Below are 20,035 nucleotides of genomic sequence, written 5' to 3'. Positions count from 1 at the left end.
AGCCCTCTCCGAAGTTTGTACGAGCTTACCCTCAATAAGAACCATATATGCCCCCAGATCAATACTTACAACGCCTGCCCTGGGGGTTTGCGTCGACACAAGAGTTTTTCTTATCTGACCTTTGAACTATTTTATCGAAATGGCCATACATAAAATAGTTTTTTTTATATGATCTTTGAACTATTTTTAACAAAATGGTTACCTCAAATCTTTTATCAGATGTATTTGGAGAAAGAGGACTTGGAGGGGGGGGAGCTAGTTGCCCTCCGATCACTTCTGACTCTTAAAAAGGGCACTAAAACTCTCGATTTCCAATCGAATAAGCCCCCTTTGAAGTTTATACGACGACCCCTTCTGTATGAAGTGCCTCTGGGAAAAAAAATCAATTGGAGTGTGGGGGGAGGCTAGCTTCCCTCCGATCACTTTTAACTCTTAAAAAGTGAATTACAACTTTCAACTTTCAATCATATGAGCCCTCTCTGAAGTTTATACGAACACCCCTTTCATAAGAACCACATACGCCCCCAGGACAACACTTATAACGCCTACCCCCGGGCCCTGCGGAGCTGTGTTGACACTGGAGTTTTTATTATCTAATTTTTGAACAATTTTCAAAAACCTGGCTATCTCAAAACTTGTAGCGGATGGCTTTGGACGAAAAGGGAGTGGGCGGGGGGCTAGTTGCCCTTAAATCTCTTGACTCTTAAAAAGTGAACTAGAACTTTCAATTTCCAATCAAATGAGCCCTCTATGAAGTTTATACAAGTATCCCTTTCATAAGAACCACACATGGCTTTACGGCATAACTTAGAACGCCTTCCCTTGGACCCTGGAGGGTTGTATTGACACCGGAGTTTTTCTTATCTGACCTTTGAACTATTTTTAGCAATATTTCTATCTCAAAATTTTCATCAGATGGGCTTAAAAAAGAAGGCGTGGGGGGGGGGGCGAGTTGCCCTCGGATCTCTTTTGATTATTAAAAAGTTAGCTCGAATTTTCAATTTCCATCAAATGAACACTCTTTGCAGTTTATACGAGCATCCCTTTCATAAGAACCATATATGCTCCAGGGCATAACTTACAATGCCTGCCCCCTGGCCCTGGGGGGTTGTGTTGACACCTGAGTTTTTGTTATCTGAATTTTGAACAATTTTTAACTAAATGGCTATCTTGAACTTTTTATTGGATGTATTTGAGAGAAAAAGGGCGTGGAAAGGGGTTAGTTGCCCTCCAATCTCTTTTGACGCTCAAAAAGGAATTAGAACTTTCTATTTCCAATCAAATAAGCCTTCTCTGAAGTTTTTACGAGCATCCCTTCCATAAGAACCATATATTCCCCCGGGGCATAACTTACAACTCCTGCCCTCGGGCCCTGGGGTTAGTGTCGACCCCAGAGTTTTCGTTATACGGTCTTTGAACTATTTTTCAAAAATGGCTATCTCAAAGTTCTTATCGGATGGGTTTGAGGAAAAAAGGGCGTGGTGGGGAGGGGGGCTATGTGCCTTTCAATCTCTTTTGACTTTTAAAAAGTGAACTAGAACTTTCAATTGCCAATCAAATGATGCCTCTTTGAAGTTTATACTAGCTCCCTTCCATAAGAACCATATATGCCCCCAGGGCATAACTTACAGCGCCTGCCCCCGGGCCCTGGGGGGTTGTGCTGACACCAGAGTTTTGTTATATGATCTTTGTACTATTTTTAACAAAATAGCTATCTCAGAATTTTTATCGGATGCATTTGCGAAAAATGGCGTGGGGGGGGGCTGGTTACCCTCCGATATCTTTTGACACATAAAAAGTGAACTAGAACTTTCAATTTCCAATCAAATTAGCCCTTTCTGAAGTTTATACGAGCATTCCTACCATAACCCTTGCCCTGAAGACTGTGAGGGGAGTGTCCTGCTCAAAGACGTAATTTCCAGAACTTTCAACTGCGTTGAACAAAATAGCTATCTAAAAATTTTGATGGAACATTTTTGGTTAAATGGTGGGCGGGAAATGGTGAAAGGGGTGTTAGTTGCCTTCCAATCACTTTCTATTATTAAAAAGGACACTAGCCCTTTCAATTTCCAATTAAATGAGCCCATTTTGAAGTTTCTATGACAACCCTGTCTATAAAAACGTCATCTGTCCCCAGGGCATAAATTGCAACCCTTGAGCTGAGGGCTGTGGGGGGGTCATCTTCAAAGACGTAATTTCCAGTACTTTCAGCTACGTCGAACAAAATGGTTATCTCAACATTTTGATTGGATGTGTTTGGGGAAAACGTGGGCGTGAGACGAGAGGTAATCGCCCTGCTATTCTTTCCGACTATTGAAAATGGCACTAGTCATTTGGATTTCCAATCGAATGGGCCCTTTTTGAAGTGTTTACGAGAAAACTTTATATACAACCCTTATATGCCCCAAGGGCACGACTTAAGAACCCTGACCTGAGGGCTGTGGGGGGAGTGTTCTCCTCAAAAACATAATTTCTATCTGGAAATCAACTATATAGAGCAAAATGGTTATCTCAAAATGTTGATTGGATGTGTTTGGGGAAATGGTGGGCGTGGAAGGGGTGTTAGTTGCCTTCCAATCACTTTTGACCCTTAAAAAGAGCACTAGAACTCTCGATTCCCAATCGGATGAGCCCCCTTTGAAGTTTATATGATGACCCCTTCCTTATGAAGTGTCTCTGGGAAAAAAAATAAATAATAATAATAAAACATTGGAGCCGTATGGCCTTTACTACAGGCAAAGCTATAGCGTTGCCTCTGAAAGATATGTAGTCACATATATTTCATTTTTAATTATATCATAGGCAGCGCGCTAAAGAGCGATGTGGCCACAATGTATTATTTATATATATTTTTTTTTCTTTTAGACCAGGGCGCGTCGTATCGAAGCAGCTGTCGTAGAAACTTCAAAAATGTCTCATTTGACTGGAAATTGGAAGGCTTTGTGCACTTTTAAATAGTCGAACGTGCTTGGATGGCAACTAACAGCCATTCCACGCCCACAATTCCCAAAACACATCCAATCAAAATTTTGAGATAGTCTGTTTGTTCAACGTATTTGAAAGGTCCGGAAATTATGTTTTTGAGGATGACACCCCCCCCCTAGAGCCCTCAGGGCAAGGGTTGTAAGTCATTTCCAAGGGAAATATAAGGTTTCATAGGCAGCGCACTAGCGCTGCCTAACTAAAGAACAATGTGGCCACAATGTGTTTTTTTTTCTTTCTTCGTCAGGCACTTCGCATCAAAGGTGTTGTAGTATAAAGTTCGAAAAAGGCTCATTTAATTTGAAATTGGAGTGACTACTGTCCTTTTTAATTGTTAAAAGTTATTGGTAGGCAACTAGCCCCCCCCCCCACGACCATCATTCCCCTAAAAGCATCCTATCAAAATTTTGAGATAGCCATTTTATACTTTATACTTTTTTCAGTGGTATACTTGGTATACTTATACCATTTCAAACTGTTTTATAAGTAAATCCTGTGTTTCTCACGCACAGGGAACTTCAGCAGATACTTTCGAATGATCAATAGATCTCAAAGCTAAGTTTGAGATAGAATGTGGATTGTGCCGCTTCTTTCTGAATTTAGCAAACCGCCTTTTTTGGTTAAAACTTAAGCGTTCCCTCGTTGCAGGCGTAGCTAGTTGATAACCAAAAGAAAAAGCTAAATTTTCAAACTTGTTATGAATAGCTGTGTACTTCGGTTTCTTTACTGTATTAAATAACAAAAAAAAGTTTTTTTCAACTGAAAGTAAGGAGCAACATTAAAACTTAAAATTAACAGAAATCAGTCCGTATATAAGGGGAGGGGGCTACTCCTTCCTCAGCCCTTGCTGTTTATGCTAAAATCTTAAAGTTCTTTAAAATACTTCTTATTCAAGTTCAACTGCCATTGTGTTTGAGCAGCCTTTATTAATAAAATGTGAGAAAAATTCAAATTTTAGCGTAGGATCAAGGGTTGAGGTAGAGGTAGTCCCTCTCATATACGAAATAATTTCTGTTCGTTTAAAAGTTGCTTTTTACTTTCAGTTGTAAAAACTTGTTTTTAAAAAATCTAAGTTCTGACTGTTTTCGAAAAATACCACGAAATACAACCCCTCCCCCGCCCGTGGAAAATTTCCCCTGAAAAGCTCATCCTGGAAACTCTTCCCCCAGAAAATTCTCTCCGTGGAAAACCCTCCCACAGGAATCCGCCCCCTAAAAAAATCCACATATTCCCAATAACAAACACCTGTAACTTAGAGCCCTTTCTCCATGGACTTTGACGGTCGTATCACCCCCAAAGGCATAGCTATTGGAACTTTCAGCTATGCTCAATCAAATGGCTGCTTCATAATTTGATCGGATGTCTTTGGGGGAAAAAGGGGCGTGGGAGGGGGGGCATGGGAGAGAAGTTTCAAATACGAGGCCTGCTAAATTGGACTAAAGAGCATATTAAAGCTGTATAAAATTTTAACATAAAGAACTGGGAACTGAGAAGGGAGCAGCGCCTTGATTCTCAGAATAATGTCTGAAAAAAAAATATAATAAAGTAAAAATTATATTTTAATGAGTGAATAAGAAGGACAATTTTCAGTTATTCGAATTGAAGGTCTGCTTAGTGTCTGATCTTCTATGAACATATGTTAATCCACTCTTTACTGCAATTTTAGAGTTGGGGACACTATTAGCCTAGGTTGCTCTGTACTTACAGTTTGTTGCAAATGTAGAGAAGCAAAATCGAATAGTTAAGAATGTGACGTACAAAACTTGTCATTTATTTATTTAGATGACAAAATTGCATTACAAATTAAATAAAAAATGCTTGAAAAATACTGACTCAAGAAGAAAAAACATAACACAGGTAACACTTATGAAAGCGTGCTTTTCCTTGCGACAGACGGGGTTGAACCATGAAACCTGTAGTCTTTAAGCATGATTTTCTCCACCACGCTTTCGCAAGATATGAGGTATTTTGATTTTCCTACAAAACTGTGCGCAAACTTTTGATAAGAGGATTCTAATGGCTGAGCAAAGTAACTGCTTGTATACAGCAGATTTGAGAATTTTTTTATATTAATGGACACCAAAACATGAAACGGAAATATTGCGATGTATCACAGCAATCAGATGAAAAATAAGAAAGGTTCATTTTGGTTTCCCATGAAATTTTTACGAAGTTAATATTTCAAACTTTAACTTTTGGATAATTTACAAATCACAGTTGGGAAAAATTGAAATCTTATCAAATAATGGTTAACAGAGCCAATACCAAATTTTAGTCACACATGCAGACACCATCAAAATTAGACTGCTACAACTTGCAAAATTTGCTTTTTTTGCAAATTCGTACTATGAACCATTTATTAATGACTGCCGGCTCCTGCAAAAGATGATACAAGCCACAAAAATCAACGATTTATTTTTATAAATAGCTTAGGGCTACATCCGAGCAAATAAAGGGGCTATGGAGCTGGGACGGTAGCAGTTATTATAATATAACAGATTACGGTAGATTGCGAAGCCATACCAGGATTTTTTTTTTTTTACTGAGAACTAAACGGTAATATATCTCATTTTTCTATTTATATTCAATATTTAATGACTTCTTGTTTTCCAGGTGAATGTTTGTTCAATGAACTTATTAGTAAAGGGAGTGGAGGGAGAAATTATAGTTTTTTTTTCTAAATTTGGATTTTTCCACAGAAACAACTGGTAAAACGCTTTGATTTTACTTATTCCGGCTAAGGCTGAACATGCTAGCAACAATCTTTTATATAAGATTAATTAAAAAAAACTTTTTCAACAAAATTAGTTGTTTTTTTTTAAGTAAAGAACTCCATTAAACCAAAATTAATAAATGTGAAATAAACTAATCTACCAAGAATACAACTACCACAAATCATTATCAATAAAGAAATGAAACCCAAAACAAACAGAAATTAAAATAAATAAGAGTCAAACTCAAAACAAGCAGAAATTAATCTGAGTGGGGTTGTAAACCCTATGTTTTCTAAAAACCAGAATATAATTTGTATTTTACTGAAAAAATTCAAATGAATTTACTGAGAACAATCTGCATTGTCAGTTTAATATACATATGCTAATATTTATTTCTTAAAATATTAATTGATTTTTGATTTCTTAACCTTAGCAAAGTGAAAACATTTAAAAGAATTTTTTTTCACTAAAGTACAAATTATATTCTGGCTTTTAGAAAGCTTGGGGTTTAGAACCCTACTCCTATTAATTTCTACCCGTTTTGAGTTAGACTATTATTTATTTTAATTTCTGTTTGTTTTGTGTTTCATTTATTTATTGATACTGATTTGTGGTAGTTGTATTCTTGGTAGATTATTTGATTCTATTTTTGTTTTATTTGGTTTAATGGAGTTCTTTACTTTTTTAAAAACTTATTTTGTTGAAAAAGTTTTTTTTAATTAATATATAGAAAGGATGATCGTATAAACTTCGGAAGGGGATCATTGGATTGCAAATCAGAAGTTTTAATGCGCTTCTTGAGACTCAGAGTGATGGGAGGGTGGATACCCCCCCCCACACACACCTTGCATTTTCCCAAAATACATCGGATTGAAATCTTGAGGTGGCTATTTGCTGTCGTTGAACAACATAGTTGAAAGATCTGGAAATTATGTCTTTGAGGATGACAACCCCCCTCCTTCCCACAGCCCTCAGGGCAGTTGTAAGCTGTACCCTGGGGGCATTTAAGGTTTATATAGAAAAGATGATCGTATAAACTTCGGAGGGGATTCATTGGATTGCTAATTAGAAGTTTTAGTGCTTTTTTTTAGATTCAGAGTGATCGGGGGGTGTATCCCCCCCCCCCCACAAACACACACCTAGTATTTTCCCGAAATCCATCTGACTTCAAAAAGAGATCATTAGATTGAAAATTGAAAGGGCTAGTACCCTTTTTAATAGTCAAAAGTGATGTGAGGGCAACAAGCCCCCCCCCCCACGCCCATCAATTCCCAAAACATATCTACTCAAAATTTTAAGATTGTCATTTTGTTCTGTGTAGTTGAAAGGCCTGGAAAATATGTCTTTGACAACCCCCATACCTTCTCAAGACCAAAACATAATTTGCACTTTACCGAAAAAAAATGGCTGTGGATTGTCAGTTTAGAATTCATATAATGATATATATTCCATAAAGAGTAAATAATTTTTAATTTATTAAAGTTAAAAAAGGTAAAACATTTTAAACTTATTTTGTTTATTTAAATCATGCAATAAATACCCGATCCAAACTCAAAACGAGCAAAAATTAACATGAGTAGGGCTGACAACCATGCCTTCTCAAGACCAGAATATAATTTGTATTTTACTGAAACCAAAATATATTTAAATTGTTTTCACTTTTTTTACTTGTTTTAAAGGCTTTTACTAGATATATAAAGGGGGAAGTCCTCCCCCTTGCACTTCAATTATTGCCCGAGTGTTTAGTGCCCTTTTTAAGAGTAACAAGAGATTGGAGGGCAATCAGCCCTTCTCCCAAGCCCATTCATTTTTCAAACGCATCCAGTCAAAATTTTGAGATAGCCATTTTGTTCAGCATAGTAGAACGCTGCATTAACTATGTCTTTAGTGATAATAGGCATGTCAACCCCCCCACAATTATGCAATTGGCCCATTATTCTTTAAAAGTAAATGTTGCTTTATAAATAAATCAAAAGGCATTGTGTTAAATGGTTGCCAATAAGATTCCTCAGCAATATATCGAGAACGACTGGGGGTATTATGTAAGTTTTGGGGATACTACTAGTACTACTTCTGCTCTCAAAATTTAAAAAATTCAAAAGAATGTAACTGTATCCAGTTTGTCAAAGACTATATATAGAATCATTAGGGAACAATATTAAGTTTTATTTTTCAGGTCTACATCAGGAACTATAAAATGAAATGAGAAAATACTGTTTGTGTCAGGATTAAATATTGTTGAAAAGTTTCTCCAACATACAAATATTAACCCATACTTTGGATTCTTATAGTAGAAAACTGAAAAGATATACAATATTTTTTTTTCAAAAAAAACTAACGGAAATTAATTTAGAAAAACTTTTTCTACAAGATAAGTTTTTCAAAGAAAAGGAAAAAGCTCAATTGAGCCAAGAATGAGCAGAAATAAAGTCAAATAATCTTTCAAGCGTAAAACTGCCACAATTCACTATCAATAAATAAATAAAACTCAAAATGAACAGAAATTACAATAGATAGCCGAGTCAAACTCAAAACGAGCAAAATTTAACATGAGTATGGCTGATAATCCCTATGCCTTCTCAAGACCAGAACATAATTTGCGCCTTGCTGGAAACAAAAACGTTTGAAATGTTTTCACTTTTCTTGCTTTCTTAAATGAAAAATTATCAAAACCTTAAATAAGAAATGTCAGTAGCCTATATGTCAATTTAAATGACAATCCACGGTCATTGTTTGTTGTTGTTTTTTTTTCAGTAAAGCGCAAATTGTGTTCTGGTATTGAGAAGGCATAGGGGTTATGAGCCCTGCTCATGTTAATTTTTGTTCGTTTTGAGTTTGACTCGGCTATCTTTATAATTTCTTTGTAATTGTAATTGTAATTTCTGTTGGTTTTGATTTTCATTTATTTATTGATAGTGATTTGTGGTAGTTTACGCTTGGAAGATTATTTGACTTGATATTTGCTCATTCTTGGCTTAATGCAGCTCTTTACTTTTCTTTGAAAAACTTGTATTGTGGAAAAAGTTTTTTAAATTAATCAAAATATAATGGAGTGCAATTTTGAAAATTTGAGGCATCTGTAGTGGTAGTGGCACCATTTGAAACTAATAACTGACAAATTTTTAATTGTCTCTTAAAGCAGCATAATATAAAACTGCTGTTCTGCAACAAATCTTTGCATTTTGGTATACTTTGTTTTTAAAAAGACATTTGGCTACATATATTTTACTTTCCTATACCCTCATTAAGTGACGAATAGGATATCCTTGAATTAGTAGTGGGACCACCCTATCCGCTTTTGAATATTTCGTCTGTATCAAAAAACGTCTCACGGGATTTTTTTCTTCCCTTGTTTTTCGCAAGCAGTATTTTTTTAGAGGCACATGCGAACACCTACGGAGTTATACTCCTCTTCTCTTACACCGGGCGTTACATAATCCAAATGGCAATTTTCAAAACATCTTTTCAAATTTTCAGTTACTATTAAACTGAAAAAACATAAACTTAGCGTCGCCTTTAAAAATTCAAATATTACACAGAACTTTTTTAACAACGGCAAAGATAAAACCAGCCCCATTCTGGGTAGTGGTGTTTATAGAATTCCTTGTTCTTGTGGCTGTTTTTATGTTGGTAGAACCCAGCAGCACTTGGGGGAGAGGTTATCTGAGCACAAGTCCTCAATCGACAAGGCAATGACGTTACGCCAAAGGCCTGAGGTTTTTGATTCCGCCTTGGCGCAACATGTGTACGAGAATCCACACCATTTCATTTTGTTTGACGAGGCCTCGATCGTTGCCCCCGTTAAGGGTCTCACGCAAGTTTTCAGGGAGGCAGTTGAAATAAAAAAGCACATTCACCAAAAGGTAGCTCTCAATAGAGACACTGGAGAAATTTTTCTAAGTCCCATTTATGACAAAATTATTAATTCTGATCGTTTTTACATACATCCACAAAGTTATATTGTGAAATCGAATAGAGTCTCAGATAACAATCAAACTGTAAATCGATCAGCATTTAAAAGTGCTTTACGCAAAATGAAATTATGAAATGCAATTTAGAATTGTGTTTTTTATTCAGTTACCCTTTCACCGTTACTAGGAAAGGGTCGTCCAATTTTAGTTTGGTGTTTTTATTTTAAGGTTTGGTTTTATATTTTTATCAGTTTTATTCTGCACTGAGGACGGTCAAGCGGAGGTCTTGACCGAAATATTTGCATAATTTTTCAATTTTTTCACTGGCTGTTAATTGTCCTCGTTTCCTTTCTTCGCGATTTTTTGTTTATTCAGTTACTATGGGCAAGGTTCGTTCTTTACTAGGTTGCCCTTGTGAAACCTGGCTGTGAACATTTATGTTAATTTCTGTTAGTAATTTTAAATTACTATCGGACTTCATTTTCTAAGCATTCATCCTAGTTTCAAAACATTCATCCTTGAAGCATTTAGATAAAAACTAAGTTTTAGAGGAGAAATTGTAAGGAGATCTGATAGGGACGACAGATCTTCTGCTTGCAGGGTAATGTTGGTTTGATTTTCGTTGAAAAAAACATGTCTTTTTGTGTATAACCTTGCTTGCTAAAGTCCGGTTAAAAAAAAACTGCTGAAGCTACAGACATAACTAATTGTATGAAGGAAGACTGTATATATTTCTTTTAGATAGTTGAAAAATGTGGCATTCCCAACGGTGTTTTCAACTTAATACCGACATCACGAGAAAATGCACCTTCTATTGGAAAACTATTTGCAGAAAGTGCAGATATCTCAGTCGTTTCCTTTACTGGCTCTACCGTCGTTGGTAAGCAATTATATTCAATGGCTGGCTCATCTGTGAAAAGAATTGCGCTTGAACTTGGTGGAAATGCCCCTTTTATTGTGTTCAACCAAGCAGACTTGGCTCTCGCTGTGCAGGGAGCCATGATTGGAAAATGGAGAAATAGTGGTCAGGTAAGTTTCTGACTGAGATCAAGCAGGCCTTTGCATCTGAAGGCTCTTTTTTGTATTTCTTATTTAAACTATTAATTAAGTTTCGATACACCATGTTCGCTTTTGGATAGTTCAGCCACCAACTCCCCCATCCCTCCCGCGCACACGCAGAAATATTCACTGACTTCCCACCTAACTATTTTTGTCTAACGTACGAAGACTTCAATTGGCAGTTCTTGAATATTCAATTTAGTTTTGAGTAACAGCTAAATGACACTCAGTTATTTTTCAGGGCATTTAAGGGATCTCGCGCGTCCTTTGGGAACAAGGGAATGACTAAGATTGTGCCCTGGATAATTTAAAGAGGACACTGAAATGGATGGATTTATAAGGGGTTTTTCTCATGTATAAGTTCGAGGCATCTAGCGTAATGTAATTATGGATGTTTTTAGGACCGCTGATTACATTTCTATTGCATTTTAAACGACATATTTGTATCTGCCAGGAAATTTCTTTGCCAGGTTGTTAATCACGGCTGAGAAAAGGAGTCTTTCTGCAATGAGTCTTTCATACAGTTTCGACAATAAGGGAGTGAGAGAAATAGGGCCAACACCTTCAAAAGCAGTCTTTCCATCTTTTTTTTAAGCCCCTTCCCCAATATTTAAGGAAATTACCCAAAGATGCTAATGAGGGGGAAAAGGGTATCCAAGGGCCAAACACTTTTTTCTTAGTCTCTTAATTTTTCTTTCGATCTTCAAAGGATAAATAAAGGGTAAAAACGGGGAAGATCGTCACTTGGTGATTGATAAGATAACACCGGAAGGTTTTGGATGATGGAGGAAGAAACCTGTTAGGGCAATTGGGGGTAATTCAAGGGGGCTCAGGCTAGTTGAAATTTAGCTGGTCAAGTTTCTTATCATCCAACTTTTAAAACTCTGAATACCAGTTTTTTGCTTTGTTTTTAAACAATTCTTTGACGTTATTTTTGAAGTAGGATCGAGCAGCTACGGGGTTTTCGAACGGGTTGAGTTTTGGTATGATTAAAATATCTTGGTAAATTGACCTAAAGAGACAGCCCATGTTTTAGCCTATTTTTTAGCCCATATTTTGGCTGCGTGACATAATGAACGTGGACATAGATACTTTTGGATTTTTGGGGGAGTGGCCAAGGGAGAAGCTTTCGATAACATAAAGGATGATTTTTGTCAGTGTATCTGTCTTAGAAGGGTCAATGTTTTTACGAATTCGTAGTAGTAGTTATAATTACAATTAGAAAACTAATGTATATCGAATCTATGTGCTCAACATTTTTCAGACTTGTGTGTCAGCCAATCGAATTCTTGTCCAAAAAGAAATTCACGATACCTTTGTTGATAAGTTCGTTGCTGAAACAAATAAACTGAAAGTTGGGAGAGGACATGATCAAGGAGTGAATGTTGGCCCAATTATCAATGATAGACAGTTTGAAAGAGTAAGTCTCATTGACATATTTAAACTAGTGTCGTTTTAATACAAATTTTGTGGAATATTGGAATATTGATATTATAACTATTTCAATCAAGAAAAGAGCGTTTTTTTTCAAATGTCTATTAAGCATTTTTGTATTAGACTTTAGACTTTTTCAAATGTCTATTAGACATTTTTCTAAACAATCCCTCAGGCCCTATAAGCGGAATTAACCCCTGGAAAACTTATTCCTGAAAAATTAAAATATTCTACCATTTTTAGAAAGGTAAAAATGCATTTGAATTCAAATTTTTTTTTTGTTTACCAATTTCTTTTTTTTTACAGATTAGTTCTTAGTGTTACCCGTTGTTACCTTCTTATCTTGGTCTTTTATTATTATTTTTTTTTTATCTTCTCTTCCGTCAAGTTGAACTCGATGGGAGTCACTTCTGAACAATTTTGGTGAATGAGATATTACCTTATGAAATGAATATTTTCTCTTTTTTATCATTAATAACAAAAAAAAATTATACAAAGGAGAATTAAGAAAATAAGGAAAAAAGCTACTAAACAACTAAACACTCAACTTGTATTCAAACTATCCCTCAATTGCCGTATAGGTATCAGGATGAAGGTTCGGTGAATAGTGATACCTTACGACGTGCTCGTTAGAAGGTTCCACAATGTCAATTTTTTTTAGGCTATTGAATTTGCTCTCCCACGGTGGAATAATTAAAAGATGTCCAGTATATTTTTTATTGAACTTGCTGGACCTAACGCTTATTTATTTCGGTGAAAAGTGATCAAAACAGAGAGCGTTACAGAACATGGGGAATAACAAACAAAGGATAAAGCCTTCTAAGTATAGGACGACGACAATACAGAAATTCGTAAAATGGAATTATTGCATATGCTTTGGGGTCCCTTTCAAAAAATGCTCAATCACTGCTTCGCGAGTAGACTTCATATTGTGAAAACCGACAGTCCAAGATAGTTAAGAGACGGCTTTGGATTGATTGTGGTATTATTTTGTAGTAGGCTGATCATGTTCTGATAGACAACAAGCACATTAATGTTGATTTTTAAGCAGTGTTGAAAAGCAAACCAAACCTAGGTTTTTATCCTTTAATATGGTGCAATTATACTCAATCCTTGAAACAGAACCGCTTGTGTCAAGTATATCCTCAGCATAGTTGATGAGAGACGCAACGGTAGTTACATTTGATAGGTGTTTGCGGCACAATATCACCATTATTATATAAATGTGCCAAAATGATGGCCCTGGCATTCGGTACGTGGCAGGCTGGTATATGTGTGATTCTCAAATTACCCATTACGGAATAGCCTTATTATCGTGCTAATCTTTATTTTCAATTGCTATTCTTTTACAATTTCAATTGAACTAACAAATTTTGGACTGAATTCAGTTCCTTCTTCCTGTTTATTCTTCACAGAATCATACATTTTATAGAATTCGTATTCTCCTTGGATTCGTTGGGATTCTTGCGATTGCTTCTCTTCAAAGATCTATTCCTCTTAACCTTTTAATGATCCCTGACAATTTTAGGAATTGGAGAATAAAAAATAATCTTTGAAAACTTACAAGTCACCAAAGCCATCTTCGAGTGCTGCACGTCTTAAGCGATTCAAACTCTAAAGGACTGTTTTTAACTCTTTGTGCCGGAAGGCCAAATTCTTTTATTATTCAAATAAATTTTCGGAATGTGGGAAGGATATTACACTTTCAACTTTTAAGAAAAAAGGACTAGAACTCTGAATTTCCGATCGAATAAGCATCCTCCAAAGTTTCAATAACCACGAGGGAGAGATTGGGGATTAGGAGGGGATAGCCCCCTCCCATACGGAACAAATTCTGCTCGTTTTAGGGTTTAATGTTATTTTTAATTTCCATAATAACGATGTAGTCCAGAAATATTCCAGAACGGTGTAGTCAAGAATCGTTGAGGGGCGCGCACCCCCTCACCTTCTGGACCCGCCAATGTTTCTACCTCCACTCCGTTCCTTAGAGCTAATTCTGTAGTTATCTGAAGACTTCTTAGAACTACTTCTTTAAATCGAATCATTATGAAAGGATTGATGATAATTATAAACATCGTACCATTTATCTCTCTTTTTTTTCTTTTTTTTTAACCTTCTCTTGTCAATTTTGTAAAATGTATGAAATTACCAAAGTATCGTCATCTGAAATATGCGGTCCCTTCAAGCTAGATAAGATAAGGTTTATTTAAAAGAAATAGTTATCACCAACCCGGATGGGCCTAATTCGTATCTTGAAGTCGAAACTAAAAACAGACAAACATCAAAAATAGGTTTAAAACCAATCATCATTTTAAAATTGCAGAAGAACGTACCGCTATTTTATCAAAATTGTCAAAAAAAAAAAAAAAAAAAGATGTGTATACATATACGGGCCATGACATGTCAAAAAATAAATAAACAAATAAATCTAGTAAATCAAGAAGGGTCATTAACAGCATAAAAAGCAGGACAAATTCGATCCAATACGAATTACAAGCAGTAGCTTAGATTTCCCCCCCCTCCTTATTCTGTAGTATAAGAAACAAAGTAGATTTTCCTATCTTGAAGTCAATCTACGAATGGGGACAACATATAATACGTAAGATAAGATATTTATTGCAGAAAGTTAATAACACAAGCCCAGAAAGGCCGAATTCAGAATTTGGAGTCAGTAAGTAAAAACTTGACAACAAAAATCACTCAAAAAGCACGAAATTAAAAAATATGGCAAGTTAACGTGCCAGACTATTAAAGTTCGTTTATTTCAAGGGTTTTAAGGAAAATTTTTGTAACTGTTATTTAGAATGAGTTCTACTTTTCGTCTCCAGACAACATGATTGTAGAATCAGATATTTTCATAACATAAAATTTTTATCATGTTTTTTTTATTTTCGTTTTCATCAAATGAATTCCATTTATGTTAATCCAACAAACAGGTTTATTAGCCTCATATAAGCATATAATCTGGCACTGGCAATTATTTTTCCACAGGCAAGCACAATACCTGCAACTTGCATTTTAGATTTCTGAAGACTATTGTCAACAATGGTAATAGTTTTAACACCATTTTCAACAAATTTGTGGATTGAATTTTCCTCATTTCCAACAGTATCGAACCTATTTGTTCTAGTTATCTTCCAACAAGAAGAAAATTATAATGTTTTTCTTGATAATTTCGTGGTTTCAATCTTTCTGTTTCCACCGCCAAACGGAAAATCGGATAGGTGGGGTTCGAACCCCAGAATTCGAATGCGGTTGTGTTCTTACCAGGCTGCAGCTATTTTCCAACGACAGGATGTGTCGTTTTTGGGTTTATTTTTGTCTCCTTGCCTCTCTTCAAATATTAATGTCATTATGTCAGAATGTAAAATATTTGCAAATATTTGCATTTTCCTTAATATTTTTTTCAAATATTATTTTCACTATTTTGCCAATTGTTTGAAACATCTACAATTGTCAAAGCACCGTCGTTCAAAGTGTGCATTCTCTAAGTTTTTTTTGGCATGATTTTGCATGACATCATAGATACCTAAAAAGCTTCTTTTTCATTTTTTTCCCCAGTAATTGTATTTTACTTTAATGACGTTGCTATGTAATTCAGTAAGAACCAGTCACGTTCCATTGCATATACTCTCTGAAATATCTAAAAATAAACTATGCGTCAGCATAATTGTCGTCGTTTTTCTTTATTTCTAAGTCATGGGGTGGTCCTTCACAGACGCTATAATGACACGTTCCTTCATTCCTTTTTTTTTTTTTTTTTTTTTTTGCTTTTTATGTTTAGAAATAATGCGAATTACCTCCTTGATAATAACCAGTCGGATTTTACAGAAAAGCGAAAAAAAATACTGAAGTACATTTGCTATGATGGTTTTGAAGCCTCAATGGCATAGTGCTATTACGTCAAAAAATTGATACCTGTTTTGTATCAATTTGCTTCGTTTCAGCTTACCAATAAATATTTTTCACTTCAGATTGTTGATTTGGTAAATGATGCCGTAAATCAAGGTGCAAATGTCGTTACTGGTGGGAAAGCCTTACCTAACCTCTCAGGTCAGAGATTTTACGCTCCAACTGTGTTGACTAAAGTTACAAAAGAGATGAGAGCCTTTAAAGAAGAAATATTTGGCCCAGTTGCCGCCATCATTCAATTTCAAACAGAGGAAGAAGTTTTGCAATTAGCGAACGAAGGAAATATGGGATTGGCTGGTAAGTGACAAGAAATGTACAACATTACGACTAAGTTGATGGGTGATAATCTTCTCGTGGTGCCCTTAAAGGTAGTAAGCACAACTAGGAGCCTACTACATTTAATTTCAGTCACAGTTCAGCCACTGGTCGTCTTGCGCAGTGCATGATCATGATGCAGGGTATTTTGTGGAATACACTGTTGAGATTGGATGGACTAAAGCCACTAATGGCTCCCAAAACCATGCCCAGAGGGTCAATGCCCCTGGACACACGAAACGCTGACCGTGGCACAAGCAAAAACTCCTTGAGGAGCAATCCGAGGTGGGAAAAAGAATTTCTTTTGCTATTCCGGATTCTGAGTAGCAAATGCTGCTTGCCTTTGATGGCTGGCGATTGGTGGGTGACCCTCCCCTCTTTTCTGAAGGACGAATGTTGCCTGCTCAAGCCCCTCTGAAGCTTGTGGGTGGATTTTTCAGGATGGGGAGGACTATGTGGCTTGAGCCCCAACTCATTTTTTTAATTTGCCGATAACAATAATAGTAGTAGGAGTAATAGCAATTTATCGCAAAAAAAAAAAAAAAAAAAAAAAAAAAAAAAACAGAGACAAGATCAATCGGTAGCACACCAAAAGCGTTGGTTGCGAGGGTGTGCTACTAACAAAAAAATAAAAAAAAATATAAGAAGAAAAATAAAACAAAACAAATAAACAAAAAGCAAAAAAAAACAAGTATAATTTATACTAAGCAGACGGGTGAAACCGTGAACCGAAAAAAAAACATACATAAATAATTCATACACAATAAAACAACATAATATCATGATCCTGAAGCAAAAAAACAATAAACAATTACTGTCAAATTTAATTCCATTGATCTAAATCTGTTTCGAAGGTATGCTTACCAAGCAACCCCACGCGTAGCTCGGATTTAGCTCGGACTTGGACAAGCTTATTCGACAGCTTAGCCCCTCTATAAATAACTGAAAAAGCAGTCCTACTAGAAACTAGGCGAGGAACCTCAATATCTCCGCTTATCCGAGTTTCGTGACAATGAACATTGGACCTTTCCCGAAATATTCCTGTAAAACAGTATGGAAGGCACCCATAACAATACTTATACATAAAAACTAGTATATAAAAAATCACGCAATCCAGCTACATACATTATATTAATTATACTGTACATTGACCTGACCGAATCCCGGTTCCCTATTCCACAAAATGATCTAATAGCATTATTCTGCAGTACACGAATTGGGCGAAGTATTGAGGGGAAAGTACTATGCCATACTGTCGAATACTACAAAATATACGGATGTATCAGAGAAAAATATAATAACCGTAAAACGTATGAAGGAAAAAAGTGTCTTAATTTACGGATAATTCCTAAATTCCGCGATAGTATTTTACTTATAGCTTTTACATGGTACTTAAATGATAAATTTTTGTCAATCATAATTCCAAGGTACTTAACGGAACTTGACAGCTTAACAATTCCCTTTGGCGAAGCTATTTCAGTAATCTAAGAATAATAATTTGGAGACCATGAAAAGATAACAAAATTTGACTTACTTATATTTAGGTCGAGCCGGCTTCCTTCAACCATAGACATGTCTTAGTCATTCCTGCATTAATTGTAGAGGTAAGTAGTTGTTCAGTTGAAGCAAAACACATCAATATCGCATTATCAGCAAATAACGGTATAGTGATCCTGGACCCAGAAGGTGCAGGATCGACTAAATCCCTAAATCTAGAAGTAGTTGAAACAGCATTTGGCAGATTATTAATAAAAATCAAAAAAAGAGTAGGACCTAATACAGAGCCGTGGGGGACACCACATTTAACAATACTTTTACTTGAAGAAAATCCATTAAGGTGAACGTACTGCTCCCTATTATGGAGGTAATCATGAAGCAAAGCCAAAGTAGCCTCTCTTAGTTCATAAAATTTACATTTTCGCAATAGTATTTGGTGGTCAACAATGTCAAATGCCTTAATCAAATCTTGAAACAAACTACCGCTAATTACCGAAGTTATATATGTTAATGCCATCTCTGTAGTTCTACCCTCCCTCAAACCAAATTGAATTGGATTTAACAGTTTATGCAGTTCCAAATGATCATATATTCTAGTGTTAATACACTTTTCTAGTACACGCGAAATGACAGGTAAGGCCAAAATAAGCCGATAATTTCCAAGATTATTCTTATTACCACCTTTAAAAATAGGAGGTATCCTATCGACTTTCAAGCAATCAGGAAACCTTTCCTGTTTCAAACACACATTGATAAGGGAAGTAAAAACATCAGCAATATAAGGAAACGCTGTTTTCGACACAAGAAAATTACGAGAATCACTACTAACCAATGTACTTTTCATCCCAAAAATAATTTTCTCTACTTCATCACGAGAGATGAAGTAGCTCATTTTTTAAGCTGTCGATAATAATAATAACAAACATCGGAACTGAGGAATAGTTGTTCAGCAGCTTTTATTGTGTGATTTTAAGTTTATATTTTGTGATCTAGTGCGTTTTCCAATTAATTAGGAATATTTGGGTGTTTGATAAGTTTAGAATATTGGTTTTTTTTTGTGCAATTCAAGCATTGCCTTAGAGATTAGTTTGCTATATATGGCGGTTAGAATCGAAACCTTGGCCTTTTTTATTTTCATTAATTTGCCATAAATTCTCAAGTTTTATTACAAGAAGTTTACAACTTCTGAGGAAATTTCTAGGGAAGATGCTTATTCTGAGGAACAAGCATGGGCGTAGGGAGGGGGTAGGGTAATTATATATTAATGTAAATATATAATTTACATTATATATGGTGGAAAAAGCAGATGGTTGGAAAAGCAGTTGATAAAAGGCCCTCCATCACACTATCGACTGCCCCCCCTAGACAATATGCTGCCTACGCCCATGGGAACAAGCACCCTATCTTCGCTCTTCTTAATGTACAGAACTAGTCTTGTGACTGATATAGCCATTTTAAGAAAGTCAGACATTTTAGAATTTTATTTTATTTTAGGTTATTTTTATACCAATGACTTACGGCAAGCTTGGCGAGTCGCCAGGAATCTGAAAGTAGGAATGGTTGGAATTAATGATTCGCTGGTTTCTACTTGTGAAGCTCCGTTTGGGGGAGTTCGACAGTCAGGAGTTGGAAAAGAAGGATCCAAGCACGGACTCGACGAATATACTAACTTGAAGTTAATTAGTTTTGGTGGATTAAACTGATTATATTTCAATTGAAATCTTTGCTAGATTACAAACTTACAACAATAATTTCACTGTTTTTGTTGGGTAAGGCTCCATTCCTTATCGAGCAGAAAAAAACGTTGGATACGAGAAACCAGAAGTTAAGTAAAAAGGGTGGCTTTTCACGAAGACAGGGATTTACTAGAAGAAAAACTAAGCGATCTTTTGAGTTATATATTTAACAGTCATCTTCCACAACCTAAGTGATCTTTTTAGTTGTATATTTAACAGTTATCTTCCCCAATGCAGTTTCCAAACTATTACAGATATACCGTTTTGATCACCTGGCAGCTCATAGTGTCTTTAATTTTTCTCGATATATAACTGTGAGTAGATTATATGCCCCATCGAGGTTTATAGTGCAAACACGTTTAGGTGGATTGGAAAAAAGTATTGGTAACCGCAAGTTCCAACTTCATCCCCCAAGCTGTTGCCAAGACATTGCAGATAATTTATTCCGGTGACCTTGATTCACGTATTGTCTTTT

At 35.8% G+C, this 20,035-nt stretch overlaps 1 protein-coding gene across 1 annotated transcript in view; it reads left to right on the top strand.

Moving 5' to 3' along the window:
* The window catches only part of LOC148939398 (succinate-semialdehyde dehydrogenase, mitochondrial-like), a 48,838-nt gene extending 29,263 nt beyond the window's left edge, over window positions 1-19,575 (top strand). Inside the window, exons 5-8 of the mRNA XM_089106693.1 lie at window positions 10,349-10,636; window positions 11,931-12,086; window positions 16,075-16,309; window positions 19,319-19,575. Of these exons, the coding sequence (XP_088962819.1) occupies window positions 10,349-10,636; window positions 11,931-12,086; window positions 16,075-16,309; window positions 19,319-19,527 (888 nt within the window). The 3' untranslated portion in view covers window positions 19,528-19,575. The remainder of the gene's footprint in view (window positions 1-10,348; window positions 10,637-11,930; window positions 12,087-16,074; window positions 16,310-19,318) is intronic.
* The last annotated feature ends 460 nt before the right edge of the window (window positions 19,576-20,035 follow it).

The sequence above is a fragment of the Artemia sp. Qi Xiang Cuo genome, chromosome 21 (genome assembly GCF_049724085.1).
Source record: "Artemia sp. Qi Xiang Cuo chromosome 21, ASM4972408v1, whole genome shotgun sequence".
Taxonomy (NCBI): Eukaryota; Metazoa; Arthropoda; class Branchiopoda; order Anostraca; family Artemiidae; genus Artemia; species Artemia sp. Qi Xiang Cuo.
Note: the sequence above shows the minus strand (reverse complement) of the source record. Positions and strands in the feature narration are given on the sequence as shown.